General features: G+C 33.8%; 1 protein-coding gene across 3 annotated transcripts in view; it reads left to right on the top strand.

Moving 5' to 3' along the window:
• Positions 1 to 27,072, top strand: part of SLC30A7 (solute carrier family 30 member 7) — a 77,071-nt gene that overhangs the window by 25,024 nt on the left and 24,975 nt on the right. For all 3 annotated transcript variants that reach the window (XR_003794641.1, XM_029230739.1, XM_029230740.1), the window contains exons 6-8: positions 2,510 to 2,653; positions 6,647 to 6,697; positions 9,951 to 10,086. Coding sequence is in view for 2 of the 3 variants with exons in the window: in XM_029230739.1 (XP_029086572.1) it covers positions 2,510 to 2,653; positions 6,647 to 6,697; positions 9,951 to 10,086 (331 nt within the window). In the remaining variant the exon portion in view is untranslated. The remainder of the gene's footprint in view (positions 1 to 2,509; positions 2,654 to 6,646; positions 6,698 to 9,950; positions 10,087 to 27,072) is intronic.

Below are 27,072 nucleotides of genomic sequence, written 5' to 3'. Positions count from 1 at the left end.
GAGTGGATTTGAGTTACTTTTTAAGTGTCCTTTCATTTCATTTGTAGGGAATACTTCAGTTTATGTGGAAATGTCTAATTTTTCCTTTATATTTAAAGGAGACTTTAGTTGAATTTAGAATTCTTGGTTGAGTCTTTTTTTATTTTAGTTTTGTCATCCTATTGTCTTTTGGCCTCCATGATTTTGTGGTGAAGTCAGCATTTCATCTTGTTCAAGTTCCCTTGTATGTGATAAGTCATTTTTATCTTGCTATTCAAGTTTCAAGATTTCTTTTTGATGTTCATCCATTTGACTGCAATGTCTTTAGATATGGCTCTATTTGAGTTTATTCTACTTGGAGTTTCCTGAGCTTCTTGAATGTGTAGATAATATTTTTCATCAAATTTGGGGAGTTTCCAGCCATTATTTCTTCAGATACTTTTTCTCTTTTTCTTTCTCTTCTCTCTTTGAGACTCCCTTTATACTTAATTGGTACACTTGATGTTTTCACAGGTCTCTAAGGTTCATTTTTCTTGATTTTCTTTTCTTTCCCTGCTTTTCAGAGTGGATAATCTCTATTGATCCATCTTCAAGTTTGCTGTTGTTGCAGCCCAGATCTGTGGTTGAGCCCTTCTAAAGTGGATATTTTATTTTAGTTATTATTTTTTTTAACTCCAGGGTTTCTGTTTGGTTTTCTTTTCTTTTCTTTTTTTTTAAATTTATTTTATTTATTTACTTTTGGCTGTGTTGGGTCTTCGTTGCTGCACACGGGCTTTCTCTAGTTGTGGCGAGTGGGGGCTACTCTTAGTTGCGGTGCGCGGGCTTCTCATGGTGGTGGCTTCTCTTGTTGCGAAGTACGGGCTCTAGGCATGCCGGCTTCAATAGTTGTGGCACGTGGGCTTAGTTGCTCCGTGGCATCTTCCTGGACCAGGGCTCGAACCTGTGTCCCCTGCATCAGCTGGTGGATTCTTAACCACTGCACCACCAGGGAAGTCCTCTGTTTGGTTTTCTAATAGATAATTTCTGTTTCTTTGTTAATTTTCTCTACTTGATGAGTCATCATTATTATACTTTCATCCTTTAGACATGGTTTCCTTTAGTTCTTTAATCATATTTATAAGAGCTGATCTAAAGTTTTTGTTTATTAAGTTCAAAATCTGAGTACCCTTCAGGAATATTTTCTCTTGGCTGGTTTTTCTCCTGTATATATGGCATACTTGCTTCTTTTTTTCCATGTCTTATAATTTTTTTGTTGAAAACTGGACCTTTTATATTAAAATGACACTGATATCAGATTACTTCACCCTCTCAGAGTTTGTTGTTGCTGATATTATTGTAGTTTTTTTTTTCTGTTGTATGACATCCTTGGATTAATTCATTTCCTGCGGTGTATGGCTATTGAATTCTCAAAGCTGAACTCTGAGTCTGATAGTTATCACATTGAGAATAGAGACTTTTTTCAGGGAACTGCAAGTTTGGACAAAATATTGACTGTGCTCTGGACATGGTGCTTTTAACAGTGCTTCAGAAGAAATCAGATCTCTCCACTGTCTGCACAGCTGCTGGCTTTTGGCTATTCTCAACTGAGCTGAGGCAGGAAGTGGAATGGCATAGCCCTAAGTTAAAACATCAAGACCCTACTATCTTACTGAGGTTTGGTAGTTTCTTGGGTAGATGATTTTCAGTTTCTTTTGTGGTTTTGGTTAATTGTCAGAGTTCTGAAATTTTTTAGTTGTGTTCCACATATTTTTGTTGTTTTAGGAGAGCTAGTTTGCCCACATCCTCTGTCCACCATTCTGGAAGTTGATTTCTCCATTATTCATGATTTTTCATGAAATGCAATGCTGAATTTGATTTTCTGGCATTTAGGATTTTTGTAAATATAAGTGATATTTTTGAATTAGGTAACATCCAGTCTTTTTCTATGCTTTGGAATAGTTTGTAGAAGATGTTTCTATGATGGTTTAGTAGTTTTTAGGTCTGCTATGGAGAAATGATTCCCCACTATTTTGTGCTTTTTTTCCCCTAAGGATTCTACCTGCTTTAATTTTACTGATCCTTTTACCAAATGCAGCTGCTTCCCTGCCTCTGTCTTAATGTGACCATATGCATGCATTGTTTTATCTTTGTTAGTATGTATAATAGTACTTGGCAAAGTTTTGGCCAAGATTTTGTCTGTATTATTCACTGCTTTATCCCTAGTGCCTAGAATGATGCTGTAACATAATGTGTTCCAAATGAATGAATGAACAACATTGTCTAATCTCTTAAAATATTTCTGTGTACTTCTCACTTATTTTCATCTCCAGTAAAGTCTACTGGAGATGAAAATCTACTTCCTTCCATGCTTTTATTTCCTTCCTGTACTTTATACTAGAAACTCAGTATTGTTTTAGTGAATCTGTAGCACTTTCTACAAGTAAATCGAATCTGGTTTTAGAGATAATTCTTTTCACTAATGTCAGTATTATTGTAACCATTAAATAATATATTTTTACATAACTTTTGTTCTAACACTCTTTGTTTTTAGGCCATGGACACAGTCATTCCCTCTTTAACGGTGCTCTGGATCAGGCACATGGCCATGGAGATCATTGCCATAGTCATGAATTGAAACATGGTGCTGCACATAGCCATGATCACGCTCATGGACATGGACGCTTTCATTCTTATGGTGAGTACAGCCTAAATACTTTCAAGTGGACAGTTTTTTAAATAAACAGAAATTGCGTAGATTAATTTTTGTAGTTGAAATAATCTGTTAAAAATATTGCAATCAAGTTCCTTTCTAATGAGTCAGACTGAATGGTTTCCTGGACTAGTTTATTTTTAGTATATAATGAAATTAACTTGGCATAGGCAGTGAATGTAGCTTTTTTCAGTGAGTTTATTATAATAAAATGCCACTATTTTAAATGAGTGTCAGTGAATGAGGAACTATTGCATTTTAGCAAATGATTTTTTTGAAGTATACTGAGGCCTTTTGTGCCATATATAGGCTTATAAAAATATGACAGTTTTCAATTTTTCACATTTTTCTTGTAATTTTGATAGCTATCACCTGATATTTACCTCCATGTTTCCTTAGACATCTTTATATGCTAACTTATATTGTACTGGGTACTAAATTATAAGGTATTTATCAACTTAATTAACATTGTATTTTAAAATTATATTTAAATAGTTTATTCACGAAATTTTAGAATATAGATTAATAGATAGAAGCTGCTTAGGTGATACCGTTTGATTAATCTTTAAATAAATTATATGCTTAAAAATTGTCTATACTTGGCACACAGACCAAATCCTAAAGCTTTCAGTTTGACAATATGAAATGGGCCTTATAGATTGAATACTAAGCCCCTAATTTTTTCAGTCTCTAACATTTGCTATATTTTTGTAACTATTACACTGATATGCTTTAAAACCTGCGTTTCTAAGTTTTTTGCTCACATGCATCCCAAAATAATTTTGAAAAACTGTATATTGCTCACATTTTTAAGATGATTTCTAAAAAAATTTGTTTAAATAATTGCAAAGAATGTAATTTCTGATACCTTATAGATTATATTTTAGAATGAAACTTCCATATTACTCTTGAATATAGTCAGTCAGTGGACTCTAAATACCTTAGTGATTTGAGACCCACTGTCACCCATTCAAAAATGCATAAACAGTTATAAATTTTACAGCATCCTGTTTCTCCTCGTATTCTTATTTCTATTCCACTTCCTTTCCAGAATTTTATAAAATGGAGTATATTTAAGTCCTTAGTTGACCATCTGTTATATTTCTTGGCAATAAAATATGTATATAAATTAAAATATTTTATTTCTTAGGAACACAAGACAACATTTAAACATTTCTTTTGGTTGGAGTTATTGTAGCGTTTACTAGTATAAAGTCAATGAAAATAATTCTATTTTGATTTTTGATATGTATATAAACATAAAGCAACATTTTATTTGAAATACATATCTTATTTTATATGGCTGTGTTGGGTCTTCATTGCTGCACACGGGCTTTCTCTAGTTGTGGCAAGCAGGGGCTACTCTTCGTTGCAGTGCGCGGACTTCTCATTGCGGTGGCTTCTCTTGTTGTGGAGCACGGGCTCTCGGCACATGGGCTTCAGTAGTTGTGGCACGTGGGCTTAGTAGTTGTGGCCTGCAGGCTCTAGAGTGCAGGCTTCGTAGTTGTGGCGCACGAGCTTAGTTGCTCCATGGCATATGGGATCTTCCCAGACCAGGAAGATCCCAAGATATTGATAAGATATATTCAATATCTTATCGAACCCATGTCCCCTGCATTGGCAGGTGGATTCTTAACCACTGCATCACCAGGGAAGTCCCTGAAATGCATATCTTAATGTTATGACTGGAAGTCTTTTTTTCCTCAATTAGTTTATGGATAAATAACACTTATTAGCATAAAACAGGTTTGGCATCAATTCTGTTCCTATTTTCCATCCTTATAATGTAAGTATCAGTACTAAGAAACTTTAAGGAATTCTGTTATAGCAGTTTCAGTTAATTCTTTGAACACCTTCAGAATTACATTCTAAAAATTACATAACCTATCACCAAATGTTATTTTTATGACTTAAATATAAGACATGACACTATAAAACTCCTAGAAGAGAACACAGGCAAAACATTCTCTGACATAAATCGTACCAATGTTTTCTTAGGTCAGACTCCCAAGGCAATAGAAATAAAGGCAAAAGTAAACAAATGGGACCTAATCAAATTTATAAGCTTTTGCACAGCAAAGGAAACCATAAACAAAATGAAAAAACAACCTACAGACTGGAAGAAAATATTTGCAAACAATGAGACCGACAAGGGTTTAATTTCCAAAATATACAAACAGCTCATACAACTCAATAACAAAAAAACAAACAACCCAATTTAAAAAAAGGGCAGAAAACCTAAATAGACATTTCTCCAAAGACATACAGGTAGCCAATAGGCACATGAAAAGATGCTCAACATCGCTAACTATTGGAGAAATGAAAATCAGAACTACAATGAGGTATCACCTCACACCACTCAGAATGACCATCATTAAAAAGTCTACAGATAACAAATGCTGGAGAGGGTTTGGAGAAAAGGGAACCCTCCTGCATTGTTGGCAGGAATGTCAATTGGTACAGCCACTGTGGAAAACAGTATGGAGGTTCCTTAAAAAACTAGAAATAGAGTTGCCGTATGATCAGCAGTCCCACTCCTGGGCATATATCTGGAGAAAACTCTAATTCAAAAAGATACATGCACCCCAATGTTCATAGCAGCACTGTTTACAATAGCCAAGACATGGAAGCACCCTAAATGTCCGTCAAAAGATGAATAGATAAGAAAGATGTGGTATATATACACAACGGAATACTACTCAGCCATAAGAAAGAATGAAATAATGCCATTTGCAGCAATGTGGACGGACCTAGAGATTATCATACTAAGTGAAGTAAGTCAGAAAGAGAAAGACAAATACCATATGATTTCACTTATATGTGGAATCTAAAATATGACACAAATGAACTTATTTACAAAACAGAAATAGACTCACAGACATAGAAAACAGACTTATGGTCCAAAGGGGAAAGGGGGTGGGAGAGGGATAAATTAGGAGTTTGGGATTAGCAGATACAAACTACTATATATAAAATAGATAAACAATAAAGTCTTACTGTATAGCACAGGAAACTGTATTCAATATCTTATAATAAACCATAATGGAAAAGGAAAAAAAAAAGACTGTCTTTATCTCGACCAACTATGTATAGACAAATCTCATGCTCTGATTAGGAGCTGCATTTTTAGAAGAGTTACACTTTTGACTATCAGGATTTTCAAGGTAGCTCCATCTTTCTCCCCACGCAGCAGTGCCATATTAAGACAGAAGTCATTGTGTAGCCTTATGCTTTTATACTTCTTCTGGCATTGTTACAGTGTTCCACCAAAGATGTAGTAACAAGGGTGTGTCCACTCTTTGGTGCTGTGGGCCAAGAACCATGACTGTTAGTCATGATCAGAAAGCTCGTCAGTCCACTTGATGATCCCATAACAAACATTGCTGATCTTTTACATTGTTTACCTGTATTTTCTGCTTTGATGTTAATACTGATTAGTAATCTTCCAAGTATAAAAATTGCAGTATTTTTTCATTTCGTCATTATAAAGGCAATATGAAAAAGTATTTTTATCTCTTCTGTATGAAAAGCTTGCCGCGTTCATCTAGAAGCTATTGGGAAACTGCCATAGTCCAGTTTTCCTGGATGCTGTCCTGGCTTCATTTCTTAGTCTTCTTATAATATCAAGCAATAGTTTTATTTTTTCTGGATTTTCCAATTGTAAAATTGGTACAGCAGGCTCTGTAAGGTATGTTATGAATATTAGAAGACTCAATGTTTTTATTTACTGTTTTTTTTACTAGATTGCTTAATATAATAATTTCCTAAATACTCTGTACTGTTGATGCAGTTTGAAATTTCCTATGTCTATCTTCATTTAATTACCATATTAAATTTTAAAAATAATTTTGTAGGTCTGATGTGGCTATATAGTCATGCATCCTTCACGATACATTTGAATGAAAAGTACTCTGAGTTGCAAAAATTGAATCAGGAATGAAGACATGTTTTAAAATAATTTAACTTAACTCTCTACAGATGGCCCCTCCTTAAAAGAAACAACAGGACCCAGTAGACAGATTTTACAAGGTATGACAAGCAATTTGTATATTTCTGTTTTATGAAACTGGTTTCGTAGTTTTGAGCTATCTGAAGTTTTCCTTTAAGAAAAATGTATAACACAGTATTTGTGTTTAAAATGTTAGCCTTCCTAGTCGATTTTTTAATATATACTATTAGGTATATTAGCAGATGTTCTTTTAACTGTCACTAGGCTGTTTTCTCAGATTTAATAAGAAGATTAAAATCTTCAGAAACTATACTGCTTAAATCTAAATAAATACTCATGCCAGTGACTCTAGTAACACCGTAATATTTAGTAATAAATATATTAGTAATAAATAATAGTATGTTTGCCTTTGTAGAATTATTAAATAATTTTTCCAAGAATAACATTCAATGTGTATTTATGTTGTGGAAAAATTTAATGCTAAAAATGTAATGCATCCAAACTCAAATAATGTACAGAGCTAAGAGTGAATCCTAATGTAAACTGTGAACTTGGGTCATAATGATGTGTCATTTGTAACAAATATACTACTCTGGTGGGGGAGGTTGACAATGAGGGAGGTTATGCCTGAGTTGGAACAGTGGGCGTAAGGGAAATCTCTATCTTCCACTTAGTTTTGCTGTGAACCTAAAACTGCTCTCAAAAGTAAAGTCCTTTATATTTTTTAAAAAAATAATGCAAAGGGAGATCTTTCTCGTATCCATAGGCATCAAATGATGACACCTAAAGAGGACTTACATATTATGTAAAATGATATATTACAGAATTTTACAAGCTAGAGAAAATCAGTCTTGTCTACGAACTATGGTAGTTTCTTTTTTGGGATGTGAACCAACCTTTGGCTCTGGATTTCCATATAAACTTCACTGTCACAGTTCCTAATTTGCAGCTCCCCATTTTCCTGCCCTTATTAACTTTTGACTGCAGTCTGACTTTCTCAGTAGCTTGTGATCCAACTTCAACTGGACTTATTTTTATTTTCTTCTCTATTCTTTGATATAGTTCTTGCTTTTTACTTTTTCACTGTGAATATGTTCCTCCATACTGAAGAGCTTATTTCAGGAGGCTTAAATGTGTCTTGTAGTGACTAGTTTTCCATTTGTGAAATACACAGAATTGTTTTAGGACAGCATTTGCTGAAATAGCTTGTAATCATGCATATGTAATGCATCTGTATCCAATGCTACAAATTTAGCCTTGATAATAAGAATTTAGTTTTAGTCTTGGAAATCATCACAAGTTGAGGGAAGGGAGGTCAGATTTGCATTCCTAATTATCTTTTATACAAGCTGTTGTGAAAATTAGCTTGTATTTTCAGAGTATCCATTAATTTATGGTGGCTGAAACAGCCCAGTAGAAAGCTGAAGGTTAGGATAACTTCCAGGTACTAAAACTTTTCCATATAGATACTCACACATGAAAAACTGACTTTACTGAATTTTTCAGTTATTTGCTGCATTTTCAATATGACCCCTGGCTTTGTAGGTTCTTGGGCAGTTAAAATATCAGTATCCTACCAAGTCTTTTAAGGGTTTTAATTTTTATATAAGTTAAACATGTTAGTTTAGATTTCTCTCTGTAGTGATTTTCTTCTTGAAAGAGTTACTGGAAAGTAAGAAGGGCTTAGTTAGTTAACGACATTTGCTAGTAAACAGTTTTCAGGTCAGCAAATAAGATGTAGCCAGGGACTTGCCAGTCAAAGGAAAATCAAGAACCTTTGTTCTTTTCTTTTTCCCTTTCAGTGTTTAGAGCTGCTTTCAATTCTGGTCCTACCAAAACATTGATTAAAGAATGTATAAAAATTTAAAATCACATATCACTTAAGAGTTTTGAAGGTTAGGGACCCTCAATCCACTTCCATGTGTATCTCCCTCCAGTTTTAATTTTAAAACTTAAAGTGGTCCCAAAATTTATTAACCTATTTAATTCTTTGTTATATGAAACACCATAGAGAAATAGAATATTTTTTAAATAAGTGTGCTTGTAACATATTTTTTGTTATAGAAAAAAGAGCTGTTAACTTTTTGAAGAGTTGTTGTAAAGGTCAATGCTGTGTACAAATGAAAAAGCATATTAGGTACTGAGGAATCAGTTACATTTGATATTAATACATGATATAAAATTCCACATTAGCAGATCGATTGAAGCATATTTTCATAGAGTGTGTTAAGATTCAATTCAAGTGTATTAAGATTCAATTAACAACTTGTTAATAGTCCATTTTTAAATTATTAGAAAGTGTTTTCAAGTTTAAATAAATCTGTTTTATACCTAAAACATAATTGGGTTACCTTTAATTGCTTATTGAATAATAAAAAAGAAAAATATTTCTAAAGTAGACACATGGTTTCACACTTAGATATTTCTTTTCAGATAGAGTAGTTGATGCTGTTGAAGAATGTTCTATTTCTAGCAACATGTGGTTGAGGTTTGTTTAAGATACAGTGTTTTGCTATACAGTAAATTTTACCTCTTACAGATCTAAATGTTGAATAATTTGTTTTAATTAAAATTTTTTTAAATAATGTATACTTAACTTAATTTTTGACATTTTTTTAATGGTTTTCCAGTCAAGTATCAATTATTAAATGTTAATATATCTAGGTTATTGGGCAGAGTATCAGTATCCTACTAATGTAATATTTAATTATTAAAAGTTCAAAATATATTTACGTCCACTTTAAAATATTCAAATCTCTACTTTCTTTCATATCAGGTTTGAGTTTAGTGTGTAACTAGGTAACAATACCTTCAGGATAATTACCAGGATTAGCAGTATGGTCCATAGGAAATTCTAGTCTCAAATGGTAATAATTTTAATTAACAGCAGAGGGCTCTGTGTGTACATATATTTGTAGTTATAAACAATGTTTTCTTGACTGATTCTTTCAGCCTAATGCAGTTTTCTTCTAACAAAGTATTAATTAACTTCTGGACTCTTAACCAGAGATGAATGTGCACAAAAAATTTTTTAAATCAGTTATTTCTCTACTTCTTCATTTATATTATAGCAAAATACTAAGGATCATTAAGAGCAAGCATAACTTAATGAGTCAAATATTTTAACCCCTGCTGTTTTTTAAAAGGAAAGATTATTTCAATTCCCAAAGGTACTATCAATATTACTTCTTTACTAAACAGTGAATCTGCATTCTTACTGATTTTCAAATTGCTAGTTTTTTATATATATTCAAGAATATAGTTTTAAGAAATATTTGCATTTTCAGTTGATCAGAAAATGTTATTTTGATTTTCATTATGTTTTATTTCTAGGTGTATTTTTACACATTCTAGCAGATACACTTGGGAGTATTGGTGTAATTGTCTCTGCCATCATGATGCAGAATTTTGGTCTAATGATAGCAGATCCTATTTGTTCAATCCTGATAGCCATGCTCATAGTTGTAAGGTAAGTGTTGGTATGTTACTTTCAGGTATTAAAATGAGAGGTGATAAATATACTACTTAAATTACAGATCTAAATTATTATTATGTTGGGGGTTTTTTGGTCTTTAACAAATTTCTACATAGATTATTTCTCTTTTCATCTTACTGTTTTTTTCTGTGTTTACCTAGGGTTTGATATTTCTTTTTGGTGTTTAGTAATTGATCTTCTGTAAATCAAATCAGTAGTAATTTTCTTAAATCCAACACTATATCTGTAGAGTAGAACATTGGAAATATAAAATGTATTAATGTTAGAATGTTATTCCTTTGACATCTGTCTTTTGCACTATCAAATGCAAAAGAATATTAAAATCTCTTCTAGAACAATTTTTAATTTATAAAGTTATATTATCATTGCAGAAGTCTTATAAAATTGCTTACTGAAGCATATTTATGTCCTTCTCCCTATCTAGATTATAAATTCTTGAGGAAGAATCTATCTTTTAGCTCTTTGGCTGTTGCCTGTCATAGTACCAATGTGTATGTAAAAGTGTGTGTGAGTGTGTATAAATTCTCAATAAATATTTTCTGAATTAGTGTATCGTTACTATCTCTTAAATTTCTGTCAAGTTATTATTATTTTAATTTTTATCAGAATAATGGAACATTATGTGCCTTTATTTCACAATCTGAATTATTTATATAGATATGTCTTGACTGGACTGTTTTTGTCTAATTTATCCATATGATTTTACTGTTAGTAAAGCTATCTTTGTAATGATAGAAGAGCTATTACAGGGCAGACTGTGATGATTTTTATAGCTTGCAGTTGAATAGAATAGACTTTAAAAATTACAATGAAATTATAATCTTATAAATTAGTCATAAACGTAGGTTTTCAAGTTTTTGCTTAAAAAATAGGATACAGTATACATTTTAAACATGCAGATTATTTAAAATTTTTCTTTAAATTATTTGTACTAGTAATCATCTCTGCTATGTAAAAATCTTTTATAAACTTGGAATCTCCTTTCTTCATCTTTGGAAATCTTACATATTTCCTTGAAAGTTCAGCTTGGGTCCACATATTCTATGAAACTTAACTCCTGATAGATTTGGTAACTTACATCTGTACCTCTTTATTTGCATGTTCAGTGTTTATTTTATTTTGTGTTATAATTTGTGGCTGCTTCTAATACTTCTTAGAGTAGGATCTTAATCTTTATTTTACTTTGTCTCCACTCTTATTATCCTAATTCTCCTATCATTTGTTGCTTGGAAGAGATTGACCTTTCTGTCTCCCTCTAATTTCTTTCCCACATTGTGACCAAAGTGATCTTTCTTTAATGAAGATTATGGTACATGGAAAAATAATCTTGCTTTAAATCCTGCCATGGCTTTCTTGCCCTCAGGATAAAGTCTGAATTCCTCAGTAGGCCTTCACATTGGTACCCATTTATCTCTTCAGTCTTTCTCTCACCCTGTCTCAATTTCTATTCTGCTCTCCAGCCACAGTAAATAACTCAGTTCCCTGAAAACATGTTATGAGCTTTCTGGATTCTGAGCTTTGCTCTTGTTTCCTCTCTCCAAAATAAAATACTCTTACACTGAGTGTCCTTCTCCTTTCCCCTTCACCCCCACAAGTACATAGATAACAATTCTCATCCTTGAGATTAGATTTCAGTCTAAATGGCACTTCCTTGAGGAAGCGTTTCCTGATCATCTGCCTCCCAGGAGGGGTTAAGTATACCTGTAGCAGCGCCTGCTACTCCTCTTGTGGCATTTACTAACTATGTTGAAATAGCCTGTCTTATTGTCTTCCTTAAGCTCCATAAGGGCAAACTGTTTTTTCATTGTTGTAAAGTCAGCACCTAACTCTGCCAGGCAAAAGTTGGTACATTTTCAATTAGAATCAAAATAAATTTGTGTTTTTTCAGCCTCAGAGAATTATTTTCTCTAATCCTAAATTGGGAATTCTTACTTAGCTCTAGTCCCATTCACTTGTTCCACAAATATGAATAAATAAATAAACACACACAGAGGACAAGAGAACTTTTTTTTTCTGAAATATAACACATTAAAAAGCTACACAAATTATTTTCAGCAAATATTTATTAAGTAGACCCTCTCACCAGGGTGGTGAAAGGACAAGATAACTTACTGTTTTGATCTTACATTATAGTAAAAGAGAGAGACACAAACAAATTAATCAATAAACCACTCAAGTATCTAGCAGTTAATTGTGCAGAGAGTTAAGATGGGATGTTAGTGACTGAGGTGCCATTTTAGATTGAGTCATAAGAGAAGACTTCTGAAGAGGGAGGATTTAAATTGAGATCAGAGTGTTGAAGAGAGCATTCTAGTCTAAGGAACAGCTAGTGTAAAAGCCCTGTAGTGGAAAGAACATTAGCACTGAAAGTTGGTCATTATGGCAGAAGTATAGGGAGTAAGGGGAGAGTGCTTTGAAATAAAGCCGGAGGGATAGGCCTGGGAAAATTAGCCAGGGTTAGGAGTTTGGATTTTATTTTAGGTGGAGGAGGAAACCATAGGGGGTGACATTATTTGATTTGTATCGTTAAAAATAATTTTGGCTGCTTTGTAGTTAATAAGATTAAAAGGGGGTAAGAGGGCACACAGGCAGACCAACTAGAAAGCTATTAAAGTGGACCAAATAAGAGGCCAGGGTCCCTTGGTCTAAGGTACTAATAATCTAGGAGGTAGAAAGATGTAGCTAAAGTTAGAAAATGCGTTGGGCCTAGAATTAATAAGATTTGCTCCTAGATATGAATGTTTAGGTGAAGGGTTGAGTGAAAGGGGGGAAATTAAGGATAATTCCTAGAGTTTTTACATGAGCAACTGAGTGAATGAAGGTTCCTCTACTGAAAGAGGGAAGACTAGGGGAAGAGTTGTTTTATCTGATTCAAAGGGCATTGCTGATCAGAAGTTCTGTTTTGGTTGTTGCTAGGTTTGAGGTCTCTCATAGACATTTATATGGTGATCTCAAGTAGGTGGTGCAAGTACAAGTACAGAATTCTTGTGAGCACTCAGCTGAATATAAAGGATTGGAAATAGTTCACATATAGATTTAAAGTCATGGAGTATCATTTATCTGTCATGAATTCCACAATTCCTACCCCTTCCATTTTCCTGGAAAGCAACCCTCTTTTCTGCTGAACCCAATTTAGCTAAAGGGAATAATGCTTCAGGCAGCCACAACCAACTACAGTTGGCTTTCAAGATAAACCTATAAAACTTAGGTGTTATCCTTGTCTAAGTCCTACTGACCTGTTTATAAAACTTTTTCTCAGTAGTTTACATAAATATATATTCTCAAATTCATATAATTTGATTATTTTTCATTTTTGTTAAGCTTAACATTTTTACTTGTTCTTTTCCTTTGTTCTCATATCAAAAGTAATACATGTTGATTGTAAAAAACTCAAACATTATTGAAATGTGCAACTTGTCTATTGAAATGTCCTTTCAATCCCACCACTTGGAGATAAAGCAGAAAACTTTAACGAATCTTTAAATCATTTAACAAATGTTTTAGCGCCCACTCTGTGCTAGTCAGTAAACAATATAGCAAATACCCTACCCTCATGGAGCTTATATTCTAATAGGGGTTATAGTCAATAAAGCAGATGGACATGCAAATAGATAATGTATGTCATATAGTGATAAATGCTATGAAGTAGGGGAAGGGGCTGTATTTTAGAAGGGCTTGGAAAGTCCTCTGCATCGTTTGAGGAATGACGAGAGGGGAGTGCAGTGATTAGGGCAGAGAGGTGGCAGGTATATGTATCTAGAATTTGGGGAAGGGGTTGAGGGGAAAGATAGAAATTTGGGTGTCATCAAGCTGCATGGTATTTAAAGCCATGAGATTGGATGAGTTTGCCCAGAGAATGAGCACTGATAGAGAGAAGTGGCTGGAGGACTGAACCCTAGGGGAGATGGGGAACAGAGACAACTCCAGCAGAGAGGAAAGCGAAGTGGCCAGTGAGGAGCGAGGAGACACATGGGCGTGCCTTGTTTTAGGAGCCGTGTAAAGCAAGTGTTTTAAACAAGAAGGAATAATTAAGCCTATTAAATGCTTTTGGGCTGATAATTGGTAACTTAGATAACATGCCCAGAGGAATGATGAGAATGAAAGCCTGATCAGAGTAGCTTCAAGAGAGAATGGGAGGGGAGGAAATGGAAGTAACTGTAGTCAACTCCTTTTCAAGGCCCTTTGCTGTAAAGGGGAGCAGTGACCGCTGGCGACACTGAGGGCTCACTTTGAGGTTTGTGGTCATGAATTTAAAGTGAAAGCAACCAGCACAGTTGTGTTTTTTTTTTCTTTTTCTTTTTTTCTAGTCTTGTTCAGCTACTTGGTAAAAGGTATGGAATAGGCAGAGAGCTGGATTTAAAAGGTCTGAGGTTTTGTTGGGTGAGTGTTTTGCTGGGTGAGTTTTGGGTGGTGTTAGTGTCCCATGTCTATAATCCCTGCCTTGCTCCTTTCTCACTGGCAGAGTGAGAAAGGAGCAAGGCAGGGATTTTAGACATAGGAAACTAAGATTTAAAGGTAATAATAGATTCTGAAAATGAAAGTGATGGGAGTGGATTGGATTGGAATTCTGGGAAAAGTGTTAAAGATGGATTGGGGGAAGAAATCAGAAGTAGGAAGGTTTATTGAGATGCTTGAAACTGAGATCTTAAGGTCTAAGGTCTGATCATAGGGGTGGATCCAGGAAAAGAGCATCATATAGAGGCCAAATGTTGGATGGATTGTTCATGTGGATATTTCAATTAAGAGTAATGAAAAACGTAGAGATGGAAAGAGAATAAGCCTGTTGCTAAACTATTCAGTGACTGAAGGGGAGCTATCAAGAATTGTATCACTAGTAATTAGGGTGGGTAGAAGGTGGCATAATCTGATGGCATGGGCCTTAAAGGAGCTGTGTTGGGGAGAAGTAGGAACAGTAGTAGTGATAAGTGAGGAGGACATTTACCTCCCGGTAAGTCCCAGTAGTACAGGGAGTGTGGGAGAGAAAGTGCTGTAAGGAAAAGTGTCCTCAGGTGATAGCCAGTTTTCAGGTAGAGCATGAACATGCTGTGGCTATTTAGAGGGGAGGCTAAAGATTTAGTGAAAATTACATATTTAAAAGTAGTTTTTTAAAATTATGGAAATAGTTATGTTGATAAAGAAACTTGGTAAAATATAAAAAAGAATAAGGAAAAAAATTACCCATAGTTCCACCAGCCAAGAGAGCTATGTTAATATTTTTATGGGTTTGGCTTTTTTATTCTGAGTCTCTTTTTATTTATATATATATATATATATATATATAATATATAGTATTTTTATCTGTATCATGTATACAAGATTATATTCTGAGTAAGAAAAATTTTTTAGCTTTTTCTAATAATAAATATGTAGTCATTATAGAAAACTTGGGAAATGATGAAAATATAAAGAAGTCAAGAAAGATCAGTCGGGATCACAACATGCAGGGGTCACGTTATCACTTTAACAGTATTTCTTTAGTCATTTTTAGGCCTTTTCTTTTTTTCCATTATTGAGTTTCTACTACATGTGCTGATTTATTAAGTTTGGTCAGTAGTAGAGCATTCGCAGGTTCTAGATGAAAGATAATAGTACAGTTATTGTTTTAAGGCAATAAAGTTTGGGGATGATTTATTAGGTAGCAAGGTCTTAATTCAGTGACAATAAATGACAAGATACAGGGCAATGCATAAGTATGAGTCATTATTGTAAACAGTCCATATCTGAAGTTATATATTTCTCTTTACATGTAGGATGGGGGAAAAAAATATATATATATCCCTAAATGTTAATTGGATCTCTCTGGGTGATGTAATTTTAAAATTCTTCTTTCCTAGTTTTTCTAAAGTAAATCAATAATTGTGACTTTGCCTTTTAAAAGCATATATATATATATATGCATATATATATATATATATATTTTTTTTTTTAATGGCAGGCAGTAAAAACCAAGGTAGCTCCAAAGTACAAAATTAAGACATTCCAGTTCAGTCTGTTTTTCTGTTAAGAAAGCAAACTTATTTTACTTAAATATTTACATGATAATGAAATATTTGCAAGCAGATAACTTTGAGACACTTCTCAAATTGATTAAGAGTTTGTCTAATTAGTCAAAGCTAATTTTAGGAAGTAGATTAAAATTTTTAAGCACTCAACAAAATGGAGTATTAGAGAAGTAATTTTCCTTACCGTTAATTTTTTCATATATTCTCAGTTCACTAAAAACAAGAGAAATAATGGTACTCTTTATATATTCTCTAGATCTAAATGTTCCTCAATTGAGAATGTGCCATGAAATAGATATCTGTCCCTTCTAGGCTGCCCAGTGTTGCAGTATCACTTGCAAGTGAAAGTGATTTCCTAGAAAAAGACATTTTTTCTCTAAACATTTCCTAACATGCAAAGGGTAATTTAAACTTCTGTGTGAAACTCGGTTGTACTGTGATGGATTTTTTTTTTCCCAGTGAAAAGCAGGAGATTGAGTATAAGAGCAAGAGTATAATCTTTTATCATCTGAAAATATAGGAGATTTCAGTGTGATTTCACTTTTTTCCCCCCCTTAGTAAGTTGAATTGGAATGGAAAGTGGGTTCATAACTTAGAGAACAGAAATCTGAACAATTAGTTGTAGCTTTGAATTGCACTGTGATTTAAAAGCTACATAAATCTGTAGCTTGATTTTTGATTCACTTAAATAAAAAGGGTACCTGTGCATGATGGGAAAAAATACATAAACAGGATGCAGAAAAAAGCTTTGTTACTGGTGTGGTATTTCTGAAGCCTTTTTTTTTTCTTTAATCAGTTTTCTGCAACTCAAAAGATACTATCTTGTGCTGCTCTGTGACTTTCACTAATCATTTGTAAATACAAAGAAAACTTTTCTTAAAAAAAGAAATTGTCTTTTTGTTAGGGGCAAAAGTATTTCAAATAATATATTTATTTATTATCATATAGAAGGAAAAAATAGCCCAACTTTTAGAAGCAAACCAAGGTACAGGCTTTAGAAATAACAGGTAGTGGTCATAAGCTGCAGTATGAAATGGAAAGAATATACAGTAATGAAACAAAATTTATAAAGTTGAAATTCTAAATGATTATCTAGATGGTTATCATTGTTCAAGAATACAGGATTTGGATCAGATACTGATTTTGATAAACCTTGTTGATTTTGTGGTTAAATAGATAATTATTTGTAGCCTATATTAAGTCAAAAAAGCATTTTTTTAAACAAGTAATATGCTACCATATCTTCAAATAATTATATATATATGAGAAATTACAGATTTTTTTTTTCGAGAATGGTTTTGGGTGTTGCCTAACAATTTCCTTTGTGGTTTGTCTTTCAAGTGGTTATAATTTGTGTACTATACTTTTGGGACTAAGATAAAAATAAATAGTTTCCCAAGATTTTAACTTGCTGTTGGTACTCATATTGTAAAATCAAACATATGGGAATATTATTGTATGGTAATTGTATTTTTTAATCACATGTAAAACCATCATAGTTAGTAAGAGCATTTATAAATACTGAATAGTCTAACAGCTTTTCTCAACCAGCATTCTGGGAGAGAATACCCTAATGCCGTAAAGTATCCATTTGTATGCAGTTATTAACTTCACCTCTGCATCTGGAAAAGTACTGGTTATGTACTATTCTTGCGGGCATTGAGAAATAGTCACTGAAATCATTTTGTGTTCAATGGTTCAGAAGAGGGATCCCAATTAAGAAAGGCTGGCAGACAGCCTTAGAAATATTAGAAGGAACAGAGCAAGTGTGGTAATGTATTAGTGATCATAAGCCAATAACATTAGATAAGAGAAAGTATTTGAGACTTAAAAATTGGAAAGAAGAGATTATTCTTTTATGTAAAATATATGACTATATTTCTTTAAACCCTCTAAGATTCAATGGAAAAACTATGACAAACAGGTAATTTAGTAAAGTTACAGTTGCAAAACTAATGTATAAAATTAGTACCCTTTATATATAAGCAAAATCCAGTTGAATGTTACAATTAAAGAGAAGACACCTTTTCAGTAGCAATAACAAAGACAATCTAGAGACACAGTGTGTAAAACTTGTAGGAGAAAAGATTTAAACACTTCTAAAAAACAAAAATAGACTTGAACAGAGCCTTTTTTTGGTCAATTATGGTGTTTTTAAAGAATCAACATTATAAACATGTTAACTCTTATTTATAAATTTTAAACTATTCTAATAAAAATACCAACAGGTTTTTTTCTAGAGGGGAGGTAATAAAAGTTGAATTTAAAGTTTATAAGGAAAAACAAAGAAGCAGGAGGAATAGCCAAGAAAACCTTGAAAAAGAAGATGTAAAGTGTAAAGCCTTCACAGTTTTTTTTTTAAAAAATATTTATTTATTTGGCTGCACTGGGTCTTAGTTGTGGCACGTGGATCTTTGTTGCCATGTGCGGGATCTTCCATTTGGCATGCAGGATCTTTAGTTGCAACATGCGGGATCTAGTTCCCTGACCAGGGATTGAACCCAGGCCCCCTGCATTAGTAGCATGGAGGCTTAACCGCTGGACCACCAGGGAAACCCCAAGCCTTTACAATTAAAATAGTGAGATGCCTAAAAAAGCAAACAGACTAATGGAGCAGATTAGAAATTCCAGAAATAGATTTATATGCAAATAGAAATTTTATAGGGATAAAGGCAGCATTTTGAGTCAGTGGGGCAAAGATGAGCTTTCTACTAACTGGATAACCAACCATGTGGAGAAAGATAAATTTGGAACTGTACCTCATACTGTTACCTGGATAAATTCTAAATGGATTGGAGCTCTAAAAGTAAAACTCGAACCCATGCTAATACTAGAAAAAAAGCATGTCTGAATTATTTTTACAACATGGGAATATTAGGGGAACAGCTATGGCTCAAAACCTAGAATCAGTGAGAGAAAAGATTGATGAATTAAGTTACATTTAAAAAAAAAAAAACTTTGGCATAGAAAAAAAGAGCACCATAAGGGAAGTCAAAATGCATAATCAATTGGGATAAATATTTGCCACTTAGATCATAAAGGGCTAACCTCCCTAATATAGAGAGCACTCTTAAAAATAAAAATTAAATTAAAAGCCTGATAGAAAAATGGGCAAAAGTATAAGGTCATTTAGTTCAAAGGAAAAGAAATACAGATGACTTTTAAACATGTAAAAGTAGTTAAGCCTCACTTATAAAAAAGAAATGCAAATTAAAACTATATTGTAACACCACTTCTCACCAATCAGGTGGATAAATATCCAAAAATTTGCATAATCTTTTGGCAAGGCTGTAGGTAAAATAAGTACTCTCATACATTGCTGATAGAAATGAGAGTGGTACTATCTCTGTGGAGAGAACTTTGACAAACATCTAGCATAATTAAATGTATGTTTACCTTTGATTAAGTAGTCCCACTTCTAGGAATGTATCCTAAAGATAAATTGGCAAAAATACATAAAGATATATTTTAAGGCCATTCTTTGTGATTTTATGTGTTTGTGCCAAAGATTGGAAAGAACACATATGTCAGTAAGGGACTTCTATGTATCCCTAAAAATAAAGAATAAAGGGAGACAGGAAGTATAATCAGCAAGATGGCATAATAGGAAGCCCTAGACTCTCTTTCCTCCATGGAGACAGATTTAACACAACAAACTGACAAAATACCTCTGTGAGAAATCCAGAAACTAGTTAAAAGTTTCCTGCACACCAGGCTAATGGAAAGCCAACCACATGGAAGCTTGACAGGAAATTCATGACACTCCCCACTTTCTCTCCTCATAACCACTCCCACCACCCAAGCCTGCACATGGTGGACTGTTTGGGAGGAAACCTCCAATTCCCATATTCCTGCGGGGGAAAGGAGTTTAACATTAACTGACTTTTAGGGTGGTGCTGCCTGAGAGATTTGTCTTGCTTGTATCCAAGTATTGACAAAAATCGGTGCCTTGGTTGGGCATCCCTGGGAACAGACGTCAGTTGTGCATTACAGTCTGCAGTATCACAGACAGACACTAGGTGGAACTCCAGGACTGTGATTTACTACAGCTCCAGGAGGCAGCAGTATTACAGATAGACACCAGGAGGAGCTCTTGAATAGGAGCCAGCATCCTTTTTCAAATAGGAGGTTACATACGCAAGCTCAGAGAGGGCATGTACCAGAAAAGACTTGAGAGGTCTCCTGAATCTCCAGCCAGGCTATATAGAGTAAGTCCTCCCTGCATGAAACCAGACCACAAAATCTGGAAAGTTGACTGATTCTTAAGGTGCTGAAATCCCAACAATGAAAAATAAGACATACAAAGAAACAGCCAACCATGGAAACAATTAGATATCCAGAAACCAAACCTGAAAAAAGGTGACATATGAATTGCCAGATGAAGAATTCAAAATTAGCATCATAAAGATTCCCAATTAATTAAAAGAAAGCGCAGGTAGACACTAAACAAAATCAGGAAAATGGTGCATGAACAAAATGGGAATATCATCGAAGAGATAGAAACTGTGGAGAAGAGCCAAACAAAAGAACAACAATAACTGAATTGAAAATTTCACTGGAGGGCCTCAACAGCAGATTTGACTAGGCAGAAGAAAGAATCAGTGAGATTGAAGGCAGGACTTAACAAAAATTATTGAGGCAGAGGAGTAAAAGAAAAGAAGAAAAAAAATGAGGAGAGCCTGAGGGATTTATGGACAAGCAGAACAATAAATGCATTATGGGAGTCTCAGAAAGTAAAGAAAGAGAGAAAGGTGCAGAATACCTAGCTAAAGAAACTTTCCCAGATCTAAGAAGAAAAACAGATATACAAATTCAAGAAATGTAAAGAACTTCAACTTGGATAAATATAATATAAAGAAACCTACACTGAGGCACATCATAATCAAGCTGTCAAAAGTTACATATAATATGAGAATCTTGAAAGCAGCAAAAGAAGAGCAACTTGTCACATGCAGTGATAACCACAAGGGAAATATTAATAGAATATACACAAAGGGGAAATGAGAAGGGAACCAGAACATGTCACTACAAAAAATCAATGAAACACAAATGAAGAAGTAAAAGAGGGAAAAAAGGGAAAGAGAGATGAAAAAGCTACAAGATAGACAGAAAACTGAACAAAATGGTAATAGTAAGTCCTTCCATGCCAGTAATTATATGTAAAGGGATTAAACATACCATTTCAAAAACATTGACTGGCTGAATGGATTTTAAGAAAAAAAGATTCATCTTTATTCTGCCTACAAGATATTCACTTTAGCTATAAGGACTCACATAGACTAAAAGTGAAAGGGTAGCAAAAGATACTTCATACAAACAGGAACCTGAAGAGAGCAGTGGTAGCCATACTTAGCCAAAATAGACAACAAAAACTGTCACAAGAGACAAAGAAGAAACATTGTAAGGATAAAAGGGTCAATTCACCAGGAAGATATAACAATTGTAAATACATATGCTGCTAACATGAGAGCACCCAAATATATAAAGCAAACATTGACAAAAAGGGAGAAATAGACAGCAACATAGTAATAGTAGGAGACTTCAGTACCTTAGAGGAACTAGGAAATCAATCTGTCATTCATTAGAGACTCAATAGGGAAAGAGAAGACTTGAACACTATAGACCAGTTGGGCCTAACAGGTTGTTGTTGAGCCTGACCCAACTACAGCAGAATACACATTCTTCTCAAGCGCACATGGAACATTCTCCCAGAAAGAAGATATGTCATGTCACAAAAGAGGTCCTAACAAAATTTAGAACATTGAAATTATATAAAATATTTTCTCTGACCACAGTGGAATGAAACTAGAAATCAATAGCAGAAGGAAAACTTGAAAATCCAAAAATATGTGGAAATTAAACAACAGGCTCTTTAACAACCAATGGATCAAGGAAGAAATCACAAGAGAATTTAGAAAATATATGGAGACAAATGAAAACAAATAAAAACACAACATACCAAAACATATGGGATTCAGCAAAAGCAGTACAAAGAGGGAAGTTCATAGCTATAAACACATACATTTTTTAAAAAGGAAAGAAAGATCTCAGGTCAACAACCTAACCTTACAACTCAAGGAGCTAGAAAAAGAACAAACTAAACTCGAAGTCAGCAGAAGGAAGGAAATACTAAAGGTTAGAGCAGAGATAAATGAAATAGAGAATAGAAAAACAATAGAAAAAAGTCAACAAAACCTAGAGTTGGGTTTTTGAAAAGATCAACAAAATTGATAAAACTTTGCTAGACCACCTAAGAAAAAAAAAGACTCAAATATCTAAAATAGGAAATGAAATAGGAGATATTACAACTGATATCACAGAAATAAAAAGAACTATAGGGGACTACTATGAACAGTTGTATGCCAACAAATTGGATAACCTAGAAGAAATTGATAAATTTCTAGAAACATACAACCTACCACTGCTGAATCATGAAGAAATTTTAAAGATGTGAACAAACCTATTACTAGTGAGGAGATTGAAGCAGTAATCGAAAAACTCTCAACAAAGAAAAGCCCAGGATCAGACGGTTTCACTGGTGAATCTTACCAAAAATTTAAAGAAGTGTTAGTACCAGTTCTTTTCAAACTATTCTAGAGAATTGAAGAGGAGAGGAGAATCCCAAACTCATGAGGCCAGCATTAACTGGATATCAAAACCAGACAAAGACACAACAGGAAAACTATACACCCAGTATCCCTGATGAGTGTTGATTTAAGAATCCTAAGCAAAACAGTAGCAAACCAAGTTCAATAGCACATTAAAAGCATCATACACCATGACTAGGGGAGATTTATACTTGGAACGTAAGGATGGTTCAACATAATGAAAATCAATCAGTATTATACACCATATGAACAAAATGAAGGAAGAAAAGATGTGGTCATCTCAAACAATGCAGAAAAGTGACAAAATTCAACACCCTTTCATGATTAAAAACACTAACAAACCAAGACTAGAAGGAAACTACTTCAACATAATAAAAGCCATATGTGAAAAACCCACACCTGGGGAGGAATGAAAACATTTCCTCCAAGATCAAGAACAAGGCAAGGATGCCCAATTTTCCCACTACCATTTGCCATAGTACTGAAAGTTCTAGCCAGAGCAATCAGACAAGAAAAAGAAAAGGCATACAAATTGGAAAAGAAATATTACAATTACCCCTGTTCACACATGACATGATCTTATATGTAGAAAATCCTAGATTACACATACACACAAAAACTGTTAGAACTAATAAAAGAATTCAGCAAAGTTGCAGAATACAAAATCAGCACTCAAAACCCAGTTGCATTCTTATATAATAACAATGACCAATCAGAAAAGGAAAATTTAAAAACAATCCCATTTACCATAGCACCAAAAAGGATAAAATACTTAAGAATAAATTCCACCAAGGAGGTGAAACATGTGTACATTGTAAACCATAAAGCATTGCTAAAAGAAATCAAAGAAGATATAAATAAATGGAAAGACATCTCATGCATGGATCAGAAGACTTCAATATTGTTGAAATGTGTATGCTGCCCAAAGTCATCTACAGATTCAGTGCAATCCCTATCAAAATCCTAATGACATTTTTTTTTTTCAGAAATAGATTTTTAAAAAATACTAAAACTTGTATGGAATGTGAAGAGACTATGATAGCCAAAACAATCTTAAGAAAGAAGAACAAAGTTGGAGGCCTTACACTCCCTGATTTCAAAACATAACAACAAAGAAACAGTAATTTAGATGGTGTGGTCCTGGCATAAAGACAGATATATAGACCAGTAAACTGGATAAAGAGCCCAGAAGTAAACATTTGCATATATATAGCCAAATGATTTTTGACAGGGGTGCCTGGACTACACAATGGGGATAAAGCAGTCTCCTCAACAAATGGTTTTGAGAAAATGGATATCCACATGCAAAATAATGAAGTTGGCCCCTTACTTTACACCACATAAAAAAATTAACTCAAAATGGATTAAAGACCTTAAACATATGATCTAAAACTATTAAACTCCTAGACAAAAACTTTTCTCCTAGGAGAAAAGTTTCAGAATATTGGTTTTAGGAATGATTTCTTGAATACTAACCAAAGAAGACAGGCAAAAAATAGACAAATTGGACTTTACCAAGCTTAAGAACTTCAGCTCATCAAAAGGAACAATCAGCAGAGTGAAAAGGCAACCTATGGAATTGGAGCAAATAATTGCAAGTCATATATATCTTGTAAGATGTTAATATTCAGAATATACAAGGAAAGTCTACAACTCAACAACAACAACAAAATAAACCAATTTAAAAATAAGCAAAGGATTTTAATAAACATTTCTCCAAAGAAGATTTACACCTGGCCAATAGGCACGTAAAAAGATGCTCAGTGTTACTAATCACTAGGGAAATGCAAATCAAAATGATAAGACATCACCTCACACCCATCAGGATGTCTACTATCAAAAGAATAGATAATAAGTGTTGGCAAGGATGTGGAGAATTTGGAGCCTTTGTGCACTGTTAATAGGAATGTAAAATGATGCCACCGTTATGGAAAGTTAAAAATAGAGTACCATATGATCTAGCAATTCCACTTCTGGGTACATGTCCAAAAGAACTCAGAGCAGGATCACAAAAAGATATTCATATATCCATGTTCATTGCAGCATTATTCACAATAGCCAAGAGGTAGAAGTAACCCAGATATCTGTCAACAAATGAATGGATAAAGAAAATGTACATACATACAATGGAATATTATGTAGCCTTTAAAAAGAAGGAAGGTCTGTCACACACTACATTATGGATGAAACTCGGGGACATTATGCTAAGCTAAATAATCCAATCCCAAAGAGCAAATATTGTATGAGTCTACTCATATGAAATATATAAAGTAGTTAAAATTGTGGAAACAAAGTAGAAAGGTGGTTGCCAAGGGCTGGGGCAGGAGGGATGGGAATTATAGTGTTTAATGGGTAAAGAGTTTCAGTGTTGCAGTGTGAAAAAGTTCTAGAGATCTTTTGCACAACAATGTTACTTAACACTACTGAACTATATATTTAAAAATGGTTAAGATGATAAATTTAGTGTTACATGTTTTTTACCGTAATAATAATAATAAAAAAGAATAAGGAATATCTCTATATGGTAATGTGGTGTTATTTTCAAGATGTATTGTTAAGAAAACAAAATAGCACTTGATATATAGCAAATGATATATAGGAGTATAGCATAAGATAGGCAAAAAGTAGCACTATTACCTTTTCCATAAGGAGAAGAGAACACATATAATCTGCATGTTTTCTTATAATTTTGAAAAGAAACACAAAGAATAAACCAAAAACAAATATGATAAATATAGTTACCTCTAGGCAGAGGGAAGGGATTAGAAGTGAGACTTTGAAGTATATTTTAAATATACTTTTGACTTCGGAATCATAGACATTTTTAGCCTTTAAAAAAATAAAAGTAAAATTTAAAAGCTTGAAAGCATATTAAGTTTTTTCTACTCTTAATTTACTCCTGCCAAAAGAAAAACTATTCGTCCCTTTGATTATTCATTGTTCATTGTTAATTTGTGTGTAATTAATTTGAAATTCTCCACCACTAGGTATAGTCTGCACTTGTTACTCTGTTCTCTTGCTTAGTTTATCCTTTGAAAACATGATTTCTATTCCTACCTCAGTAACTAAATATTTTAATGTAGTCAGCATCCAATATAGCACTGTAGCAATTAGAAACCTACTTTGAGATATTTAATAAAAATTATACTCTCACAGTGGTATTTTAAGCTTAATTTGGGTAAGCAAATAAGAGTACTTTTTCCTTTGCTTTTCATTTCCTATGTTAGGTTTGCTTCTCAGACATGTGACTTTGGAAGTTATCATTGAGGATGGGTCCAGAACAGAAACTAGGTGTCAGGGGTTTGCTTCTGTTCAACTTTTGACTTTACCAGTCAGCTCTCAGATGGCAGAAAACTTTCATATTGTTATTACTGATCATCTTTTCCAGAGCTTTTAAATTTCTTTTTGTGGTCCAGGCCTCCTATACACTTTGAAGGTCAGCATTTCCTAATGTCAGAATTCTCCTTTGGGTAAAGGTGTTTTGGGAGCACTCGCAAAGCCACCCTGATGACTTAGTTGGAAGGAGTCTTGCAGAGAAGTTAAGAGCATTTACTGTGGAGCAAAACTGCCTGGGTTCAAATCCTGTTTCTACTTTTTATCTGTGTGACCTTGGACAAGCCACTTAGCCTCAATTTTTCATCTTTAAAGTGGCAATGATAGTTGTATCTTCCTCATAATTTGCTATATGTGGATTAAATAGGTTAAGGTATACCAAGCCTAGAACAGACCTGCCACTTGGCAAGCATTGTGTGTTAATTGCTTAACCTAAAACCAGATAGACACTGTTTAGCTCAGATTCCTAATAGCCTTGTAGAACCTAGGTATTTGATCAGCACTCTGGTCCCATTCCTCTTGGATTTTTCGTGCTGATCTTAAGGCCTTTTTGTTCTGAGTTAAAACTTGTGATCACTGAAGTGATTAATAAATATTTCTTGCCCTCTTATCTGGTTTTCCTAAATAAAATCCTGTTTCTTCAATGCTGTACTTTTTAAAATGCAGATTTCCTTAAAGAGCGTCATCTCCTGCCTTTGTCCATCTTAGCCTCGCCACTGCTTTCAGTGAGTTGCAGAGGTAATGGGGTGGTACCTCCAAGTCTCATGATCTTTTCAATACAAACGTTACCATATTTAATAAGAATAAGAAGATTTATTCCAGTCTTCTCTCAAAACTATGTATATCTTGTGGTGCTCTTTGTCCTCGTCTTTTTCTTTTTTTTTTTAATCCTTTCACCTTTTTCTCTGCTTTTCCTTTTTTTTTTTTTTTTTTTTTTTTTTTTGCGGTACTTGGGCCTCTCACTGTTGTGGCCTCTCGCGTTGCGGAGCACAGGCTCCGGACGCGCAGGCTCCGGA

The sequence above is a fragment of the Monodon monoceros genome, unplaced genomic scaffold (assembly GCF_005190385.1).
Source record: "Monodon monoceros isolate NGI ecotype Baffin Bay Population unplaced genomic scaffold, NGI_Narwhal_1 Super_Scaffold_18, whole genome shotgun sequence".
NCBI lineage: Eukaryota > Metazoa > Chordata > Mammalia > Artiodactyla > Monodontidae > Monodon > Monodon monoceros.
The sequence above is the reverse complement of the archived record's forward strand: the minus strand, read 5'-3'. Positions and strand labels throughout refer to the sequence as shown.